General features: G+C 43.1%; 1 protein-coding gene across 1 annotated transcript in view; it reads left to right on the top strand.

Annotated features, from left to right (window-relative positions):
- The first annotated feature begins 2,403 nt into the window (after positions 1-2,403).
- STK3 (serine/threonine kinase 3) overlaps positions 2,404-10,197 on the top strand; it is a 321,893-nt gene continuing 314,099 nt past the window's right edge. The window contains exon 1 of the mRNA XM_007934885.1: positions 2,404-2,480. Within this exon, the coding sequence (XP_007933076.1) occupies positions 2,404-2,480 (77 nt within the window). The remainder of the gene's footprint in view (positions 2,481-10,197) is intronic.

A 10,197-nucleotide genomic window follows, 5' to 3' on the forward strand; every position in this document is an offset into this window, starting at 1 on the left:
CAGTAGATTTTTGACTGAGTCTCTTGAGTTTTCTAGGTATAGGATCATATCATCAGCAAATAGGGATAGTTTGTCTTCTTCCTTACCAATTTGGATGCCTTTGATTCCCTTTCTTCCCTTATTGCCCTGGCTAGGATTTCCAAGCCAATGTTGAATAGAAATAGTGATAGATGTTATCCTTGTCTGGTTCTTGTTCACAAGGGGAATGGTTTCAGTCTCTCTTCATTGAGAATAATGTTGGCTGTGGGTTTTGCATATATGCCCTTTATTATGTTGAGGCATGTCCCTTCTACTCCTATTTTGCTGAGAGTTTTGATCAGAAATGGGTGTTGGATTTTATCAAATGCCTTTTCTGCATTGATTGATGTGATCATATAGTTATTTTCCTTTGTTTTATTTATGTAGTGGATGACATTGATTGTTTTTCTAATGTTGAATCATCCCTGCATAGCTGATATGAATCCCACTTGGTCATAATGAATGATTTTCTTGACATGTTGTTGGAGTCTATTGGCTAGGATTTTGTTCAAGATTTTCATATCTATATTCATGAGGGATATTGGTCTGTTGTTTCCCTTTTGAGTGATGTCTTTGCCAGGTTTTGGTATTGTGGTATAGTAAATTACATAGTGTGACTTTTCTAGCCATAAGTCTTTGTAAACTCCATGGTGGAAGTTGCCATGAAGAACTGAGTAGCTCCTGATTATTAAAGTTATCCACCTGGGGTATTTCTGTTGGGAGCAGCAGGAAGCAATCTTCTGGGAAATTCGCTCTCTCTCAGGTGTATGGAATTTTGATGTTGGACTTGGTTAGTTTGGTCACTCTGCTAGGCTCAAAAGGAGCCCTCCTAGAGGCAGAAGGAATCTCTCACTGCTGGCTGAAAGATGCAAGAGACACGCATTGCTGAGAGTTATGCAAGAGACATGCACTGTTGAGACAGACCTTGAGAGACATGCACTGCTGAGAGAGACACCGAGAGACATACACTGCTGGGAAAGAGACTGGGACTGTCAGCTGAGAGATGGTGGGCTAAGAGAGACTGAGCGTGTTACTGAACTTGATTTGTAGCCTGTTGCTTCCCTAATAAACTCTATCATCTGTGAGTTCTGTGTGGCCACTGCAGCAAATTATCCAACCCAGCAGAGAGGTGGTAGGTACTGTGGGAGGAACAGTTGATGTCAGGGTTGGTGAAAGGGCTGGAGGAAGGCAGCATGTCTGGCCTTGTAGGTATGACTTGGGCTACTGATGGTGATTCTGTCTTCCTCTTGTGGGGTTAGAGGAGGTCAGAAGATAGTGCCTCCCTGCCTCTTTGGCAGGTAACAAGGTTATGCTTGCTTCATAAAATGAGTTAGGGAGGATTCCCTCTTTTTGTATGTTTTGGAATAGTTTGAGTAGATGAAATAAAGTTTTATTGAGTACGTTTCTCTGCAGTAAAATTTGTTATAGGTTTGCCAGCGTTTGGGATTGAATAGCCAGCAGTCTCCCAGTACCCTGAATTTGGTATGTTGAGATTTCACCAGAGTAATTATATTCTTTTTAATTAGATGTAATTATTGTGAAATGTGGTGAGGAGCCTGTTTATAATCAAAAGCAAACAAGAATTTCCAGAAGTATCCCTCGTATTGTAGCTACAACTGTCAAGTGGCTGGGAAAACATAACCAGTAATTATTATAAGCAAAAACAGACAGGGAAGCGTGGGTAGCTTCATAAGATGATAGGGATGTGTCTTGTGGGAAATGCAGAAAAATGAGTCAAATCGGATTCGAGCAAAGGCAGAGAAGGTGAGTGAGGAGTGGAAGCTGTGGGCTCACCTGAAGGGATGTACCTCTAGCTTCACCTAGCTCTCCCAGAACAGCTACACTTTCCTTTTCCCCCTTTCCAGCGTCAGGGACGGCCACGCCCCCGTCTCAGACTCCGCCCATCCTCCTCTCTCCGGCTCCGCCCACCAGCCTAGGCGCCCGGCAGGCCGCGCCTCAGGGGCGGGGCGGGCCCGGCCAGGAGGAGCCGCGCTCCGGGGCGGGAGGAGGATCCGCTGCGGAGTTACGGGAAAGTTGGTCCGAGTTCCAGGAGTTTCCCTTCGCGGTTCCCCGGGCCCGGCCGGCCGGTGCCCTAGCTCTTTTTCTCCCTTCGGCCTTCTCCGCCTGCCTGCTCCCTCCTTCTGTCCTTGACCGCCATGGAGCAGCCTCCAGCACCCAAGAGGTAGGGACCGTGGGGAGCAGGGAGGAGGAGCAAAGCGGCTCCGGCGGCCGAGGAGCGGGGGCGGCTAGGCCGGACCGCGACCCCTCCTGCCTGCTGGGCCTTGAGCCGGCGCGGCTGAGGTCGGGAGGCAGATCCTAGTGTCCCGGCCGCGCCTATCTGCAAGGCGAGGGGTCTGAGGGAGGCCGTGACTCCCTTCCCCGCGGATGGCGGGGCTTGGCGTGAGTGGAAAGTGGGCAGCGCCGGGCTACCCGGGCTCTGACCTCCTGGGGCTCCGGGGCAGGTTGAGTTTTAACTCGTGGCAAATTCACGAAGCCTAGGAGACGTATAGGAAATTATCTTCCTACTATGAGTCGTAATCGATTCGACGGCAGTGGGTTTGGTTTTGGTTACAGCCATGTAGGCTTCCTTGGTATATATTCTTCATAATATATCTTTTTTATTTTTTCTTTCTTTTTGAAAAATGTGGATTGTTAATTTACACCTTAAGGAATTAAATATTAATAGCTACACAGTCTGTAAAACTTTTTGTGTATATGCTTCACAGACAGGTGTCTGCTCCCCCCAACTTCTAAAGTATTTATGGATGCAAGACAGTAGGATCTTAAATTAGAAACACTTCCCCATATAGTTAATTTGTTTTTCTTTTAGCATTTAAAAATAGTGATCCTTTGGTATTTATTGTTAGTTTATTTTCAATCTTTGATAAGCCACTGGAAATGTAAGAGTACACACAGTGGATGCGTTTTAATTAATATTTGAAATGATCTTAAGAAGCTAAATAAAGGCTGTCCACTGGTATAAGTTCGTAATTTTAAGCTTTTAATTTTAAATTTAAAATTAAACTTTAAATTAAGTTCATAATTGTACTTTTCCCTCCAAGAATGAATGAATTATTTGATGTTCCACAAAATGTTTAACCTCAGTCATTCATTTATAATATATAGATAATATATAGAGAGGGTACTAATCTTCTTCCCAGATAGTGCTGTCGTGAAAATTAGAGTTCCTGTGTTTTGGTAATAAGAGCTCTTAAGATGAATAGTGGTGTATTCAAGAACATGGAGTGTATTCAAGAACAAGGTAGCAACTTTGGGAGCTATTGTGAGTTGTGTGACCTGACATGTGAGCTTTGAGGCCTGGAAACCATCAGTTCAGGTAAAAAGTGTGTGTGTGTGTGTGTGAGTATAGAGGAAGGGTTTCCAGGAGGGATCTTCTCTCAGTCAGAGTCCTTGAAACAAATCAATTGATAGATTCTTTTCTAGCATTTTGTAGAAGTATTTGTATATCTGTATTCTAGTGCTGAATAGTACAGAAGAAAATCGAGAACATCTTTTCTATTTTGGAAGGACAGGAAGGTGGCACCTTTCAAATGATGCTGTAGATCAACTTTAAAGAACTTTGGCGTAGACGCTGTCTGTGTTGATTAGCTCTGCTGTAAAGTATTGGAGTTTCATTACAAGTGTAAAGTGCAATGTGCTTGCCCTTGCAGGGACATTAGAGAATGCTGGAGGAGTGGGTGGTAATTCCATATGATTTATACTTTTCAAAGTGGTGGGTGCATATTTAACAGATATATTTTTAGCTCTCTTCAGAGAGGCTTATGTTGATCCAAGAAGGCATTTCTGAAGAGTAAAAAATAAAAGATATATTGATCCTTTATATTTGAATGTCCCTTAAATTTTTTTGTAACAAATTCATGTTTATAATTTCACTTAATCCTCCCAGCAACCCTTTTGGATAGGTTGGGTTTCAGGCTTTCATCCTTTTTATAGATGAGGACACCAACGGAGTTTGCCACATGGAACTAACTCTGTGACAGGGGTTACTGACAGTATGTTTGTGTTGTCCCTACTGATTATTACCTGCTAACAATAAAATATCTTTGCCAGTTTTGAGGGTGCACTGTTGCTAGGAACTTAGATTCCTTTATATAATCATCTTAAATAATAGGAATTCTGGCTCTGCAACCTGCTAGTTCTAAATTTCTTCATCTGTAAGGTGTGAGAATTAAATGAGGTGATATTTAAAGCACTTAGCACCGTGTTCTATAACGTGTTCAGTACCTTTGTTGTTAGCTGCTGTCAAGTTGGCCCTTGACTCCTGGTCGCCTTGTGTTCAATAGGATTGGACTGCTGTGATTATGGCTACCTTCAGAAGATTTTTTAGATTGCCAGGCCTTTCTTCCTAGTCCATTTTTGTCTGGAAGCTCCATTGAAACCTGTTCAGCATCACAGCAACTGGCAGCCCTTCACTGACAAACTGGTAGTGGTTGTGCCTAAGGTGCATTGGCCAGGAATGGACCTGGATCTTGCGTGGAAGAAGAGAATTCAACCACTGAACCACCATGGCCCTTTCGATAATGTTAGTTATTGTTACAGTCAAGTGGAGGAGGTGCCAGAACCCTGATCTATTGGCTGCAAAGGTTGTGCATACTCTCATGGTATCCAGTGATGCCTTTTTTTTTTTGAGCCTTTTGCTTGTTTTCTTAGCATTCCTTGATGTCATGCTCATCTTTTTTCTGTAATCTTCTGATCTCCTTTGCTTGTTCTCTCCATAATCCCTGTTCAAAATGCCCCTTACTCTTCTGTTTTGAGTAGCACCTCCTCAGGGCTGAGATACTTTTACATGGTCGTGTTTATACGTTCTGCTGATGTTCGAGTCTGTATGACCAACAGCTGCTGCTCAATTATTATTTTTTATTTTCCCATGCAGATCTATTCTTTTAACATCCCATCTAGTTTGTCGCTTGTTGTTGTTTTTGTTATGTGCCATCCAGTCGGACCCGACTCATAGCGACCCCTCCTTGGGTTTCCAAGACAGTATCACTATGGAAGTAGATTGCCCCATCTTCCTTCCAAGGAGTGGCTGGTGGGTTTGAACCGCCAGCCTTCTGGTTAGCAGTCAAGTGCCTTAGGCACTATGCTATCAAATTTCCATCAGAAAGACCCCTTGCACTGGCCAATAACCGGACCAATAAACAGCATCATGATAAATGGAGAAAAGATTGAAATGTTGAAGATTTTGTTTTCTTGGATCCACAATCAACACCCGTAGAAGCAGCAGTCAAGAATCAGATGTCATATTGCACTGGGAAAATCTGCTGTAAAAGACTTCTTTAAAGTGCTGAAGAGTGAAGATGTTTCTTTGAAGACTAAGGTGCACCTAACCCAAGCCATGGTGTTTTCATTCGCCTCATATGCATGTGAAAGCTGGACCGTGAGTAAGGAAAACTGAAGAAGAGTTGATGCTTTTGAGCTGTGGTGTTGGCGAAGAATGCTGAAAGTACCATGGACTGCCAGAGAATGAACAAATGTGTCTTGGAAGAAGGGCAGCTGGAATGCTCTTTGGAAGCAAGAATGGCCAGACTTCGTCTTACCTGCTTTGGTCATGTTGTCAGAAGGGACTGTTAGGCTGGGTTCTCTAGAGAAGCAAAACCTGTAAAGTGTGTATTTTTATATGTGTGTGTGTGTGTGTATGTATATATACACACACACACACACACATATGTACATATATGTGTATATATATATAAAGAGAGAGAGAAATTTATCTTAGGAGAATGGCTCACACACTTACAGACTGGCAAGTCCTGAGTTCCTGCATCAAATGTCAAACTGGAGGCTTTTCCTGGCTCACACAGCTGCAGGGGCTGGCGAGCTCAAGGTTGGCAGGCAGTATACCAGTTGTTGGCTCCAACGGATGATGAATCCAGGATCATCAGGCTGAATGGTGGATTGTTTGCTCACGGACAGTTGTAGGCAGCACCATAGGATCCAGATCCACAGAAGAGTCTCTTTTTCCCAGGGTACCCATAAATATATATTGGAAGCAGGCCACACCCCTAGGGAAACTCCCTTCCAATGGATTGGCTACTCAAAACATATACATCCGATCTCATCATGGGAATAACCACATCACAGCTGCTCCAGTCACTCAGAATCGTTGTCCAGCCAAGTTGACACACAACCCAAACTATCATAGGGACCATTCCCAGGAGAAGGATATTATTCTTGGTAAAGTGGAGGGTCAGTGAAAAAGAGGAAGACCCTCAATGAGATGGATCAACACAGTGGCTGCAACAGTGGGCTCAGGAATAGCAAGGATTGTGAGGCTGGCACAGGACTAGGCAGTGTTTTGTTCTGTTGTAAATAGGGTCACTGTGAGTTGGAGCCAGCTTGACGGGACCTAACAACAACAACAACACACTTGCATTACAGCAGTGCCTTCTAACTGGGTACTTTAGTACAGTGGTTTTTAAGAATATTTCAACAGTAGAAACATTTTAGTAGCTAAAAGACTCAGTTTGACTTGTAGGGAAGACACCAAAATCATGTTCCCAATGTCTTACCTGCTTCCTTCCCCCTCTTGCTGTCCTATGGAATCCCCTAATGTTCCGTAGAACACAGTTTGGTTTAGTTCATCCTGTACACGTCTTCCAGGTTTGTTTTACTAAAACACTACTTGAAGCAGTCATGTTCTTGTTAGCTGCCATCACGTGGACCACTGACTCGTGGGGAGCCCATTCACAGTAGAATAAAAACTGTCTGGGCCTGCGCCATCCCCGTGATTTGTTGTGTTTGTACTGTTGTGATCCATAGGGTTTTCTTTGGCTGATTTTTGGAAGTAATTGCCAGGCTTTTCTTCCTAGTCTGTCTTAACCCAGTAGCTTCACTGAATCCTATTCAATATCATAGTTGCGTGTAAGACTCCACTGACAGATGGGTGGTGGCTCTGCATGAAGTATATTGGCCAGGAGTTGAACATAAGTCTCCCACATGGAAAGTGAGAATTCTGTCTACCGCTGTGCCACCAGTGCCCCTGATGTCAGTTGTGCTCTTCATTGTTTTGGATTGGGGCACACTCGTGTACCAAGGTCTTGTGTACCAAGGTCTCCGTCTCTTCATCTCTGTCTTCTGCTTCTATTCTCCTCTCCTCAGTTTCTCTATTCTTTATTTAGGGCATAGATTGTGGGTACTCCCAACTTTGCCTTTATTCATGCCTCTCCTTCAGAAATGCTATTTTTGGCTAGTAATATGCATTTTATTCTTTCTTAGGTCTGCTTCATAAAATAGCTTTTCTAAGAACTTTTTAGCTTAAAATATTTCTCTATTTCTGATGTCACATTCATTTGATCATATACCATCTTCACATTGTTCTTTCTTATTAAGAAATTTTGTGTGTTGTTATGTGCCATTGAGTTGGACCCGACTCATAGCAACCCCTCCTTGGGTTTCCAGGACGGTATCACTATGGAAGTAGATTGTCCCACCTTCCTTCTGTAAGAAATTTTAGACATCTAAAAGATAAGAGACTAGTTTGATAAATACCTGTGTGTCCAATACAGTTGAGATAAAGTAGTACCAATATTGCTGGCGCCCCCTATGTATATGTCTTTTCAGTTGCATTCCCGCCCTACCCTTCAAAGGGTCGTCACTGTCCTGGGTTGGATATTTATCATTTCCCATACATGTCTATACTTAAGTCTTTTTTTTAAGTATGTATACGTCTGCCTGATGTGGTTGCTGAGGGTTAGCTCCAGCCTTGTCACTGACTTTGAAATCTGTGTCCCTGGGTATCATTCTTCTTCTTTGGGAGTCGAAGATTGCAAGGACAGAGAGCTATGATTTAGAGCCATAGACAATCTGTAGGATCCCTCTTATTCATTGATTCATCTCGTGTTCGTTGATGTGGTGTCCTCAAGAAAGCTTGCCTTAAATATAGACGATAGATGTGGGCACTCACGTTACTTACGTGAGGTACCAGAATGGCTCTTTGAGTCCTCAGATTTCCTTAGCTGGTCCGTCACATAAGTCTTTATTAAAATGAAGTCTCTTTGGGATGGAAAGGAGCCCTGGTGGCATAGTGGTGAAAGCATTCAGCTGCTAACCAAGAGGCTGACAGTTTGAACCTACCAGCTGCTCTGTGGAACAAAGACGAGGCTGTCTGGTTCCATAAAGATTTACAACTTTGGAAACCCTATGGGGCAGTTCTACTCTGTCCTACAGGGTTGCCATGAGTCGGAATGGACTTGATTGTTCTTTTGGGAAGGAAAAACCATCAAATTGTTGTAATTAGCATTTTGGTTGGTTGAGTTTATCAGAATTCTTAGTAGGGAACAGCTAGTTGAGAGAAAATGGCCACAGAATAGGTGAATTTTGGTTAGCAGAAAGGGAACTACCCAGAACGTGGGCAGTTCACAGAGCAGGACATTGTAGAGCGGTCGATGGGCAGGCAGCTTGGGAACTGGTTGCTGGAAGAACTGTAGTTACGTAACAGCCTGGAAGCTGGAAGTTCTAAATCAGGGTGTCGGCTCGGCTGATTCCTTCTGGGGGCTCTGAGGGACCGTTTCCTCAGCCTCTGGTGAGGACTGCTGATCCTTGACATTCCTTGGCTTAGAGGTGCATCATTCCAGTCTCGGCCTCTGTTGTCACGTGGCACTCTATGTGTATTTGTGCTCTTTATATGGACAGAACTCATATTGGATTAAGACCCGCCTTATTTTATGGACAAAAGCCCTATTTCCAAACAAAGTCTCAGTCGTAAGTATAGGAGTTGGGGCTTCATATCTTTTGCAGGCTACAATTCAGTTCAATCCATAACACAATTCAATACATAACAGAGGATAAAATAGGAAGTATTCGTATACTCCTTAGCATGAAGAACCTGTATCATCGTTTAGCATCCATAGCTGTGACCTTAGAAAGGAGATAAACAGACAGCAAGGAACTTTCCTCAGCACTCAGGAGTTGAGTAGGGTGGTACAAAGCAACAAATCATATAAATAGGTAGTAAGGAGTCAGAAAAGTCATGACATTGGAGTGAGAAAAGAGGTGGTCTTTATTTTACGTTTATATTCCTAATTCGTGTATCCAGGGAATGTTAAAAAGTAAAAGGCTTATGTGCCTGTTCTCTGAGAGATTCAGGAAGTGAGAAGCTGGGGTTGTCTTTGAGAAGATGAACTCTGAGAACCCTTAAAAAACAAAGCAGCTGCAGCCTCAGGGAGGAGGTCCTGGGGAGATTCTCAAGTTGGGAGGGAAAAATTTAAGCAAAAAGAACCGAGCAAACAGGAGCATCTTTTTGCATTAAGAACTTGGTCCCTAAAGCAGGTGCTGCCTTTCCTTCAGCTATTTTTGGGTTCTTTGGGGTGACACCAACTCCATTTGAATTGATTTAGGCCCTGTGGATGGAAACAGTTAATTGGCTCTTCCTTTCTAGAGAAAGGGTGTGACGATCAAATCTGGAGCAGTTCCTGCTGAACAAACTGTAGTTGCACATTAAGACAGCAGAGACTCTTAGTCTTTAACTATCTCTAGGCAATGATTAATTTATCTGTTGTTCTTTGAGGGGCTGAGATATAACATACACTAAAAAAACCCAAAACTCCAAACTCGCTGCCATTGAGTCGAATCTAACTCATGGCGACCCCTCCTTGGAATGCTCAGGCGGTATCTTTATGGAAATAGATTGCCTAGACTTCCTTCCAGGGAATGGCTGGTGGGTTTGAATTGCCAGCCTTCAGGTTAGCAGTGAAATGCCTTAGCCTGTATACCGTCAGAGCTCCCATAAAATATGCCAGTACTGAAGAATTTGTTAGAAATGCAAAGAAAAAGGTGAATAATATGAAGTACAAATGTTAGATTGAAATTTGTCTTTCTGAGGTAATCTCAAATGCTTATTCCAGAAATGTATATCAGTAAAGTTTTTAATAATTAAAGCTTCTTACTTGCAGGCAGAGGGGGGAAGGGGCAGTGCTCAGAATTTATAAAGAATTAAGTTTTTCTGGTTTCAAAGAAGTCTGTGTTGAACTCGAGGTACTTTCACTTTAGAAACACACTGCCATCGAGTCAGATTCAACTCATAGTGACTCCTCCTTGGGTTTCCAAGGAGGTATCACTACGGAAGTAGATTGCCCAACTTTCCTTCCGAGGAGTGGCTGGTGGGTTTGAACTGCCAGCCTTCTGGTTAGCAGTCAAATGCCTTAGGCACTAAGCCACCAG

This window comes from Orycteropus afer, unplaced genomic scaffold, assembly GCF_000298275.1.
Source record: "Orycteropus afer afer isolate SDZICR_OR568_19922 unplaced genomic scaffold, OryAfe1.0 scaffold00021, whole genome shotgun sequence".
NCBI lineage: Eukaryota > Metazoa > Chordata > Mammalia > Tubulidentata > Orycteropodidae > Orycteropus > Orycteropus afer.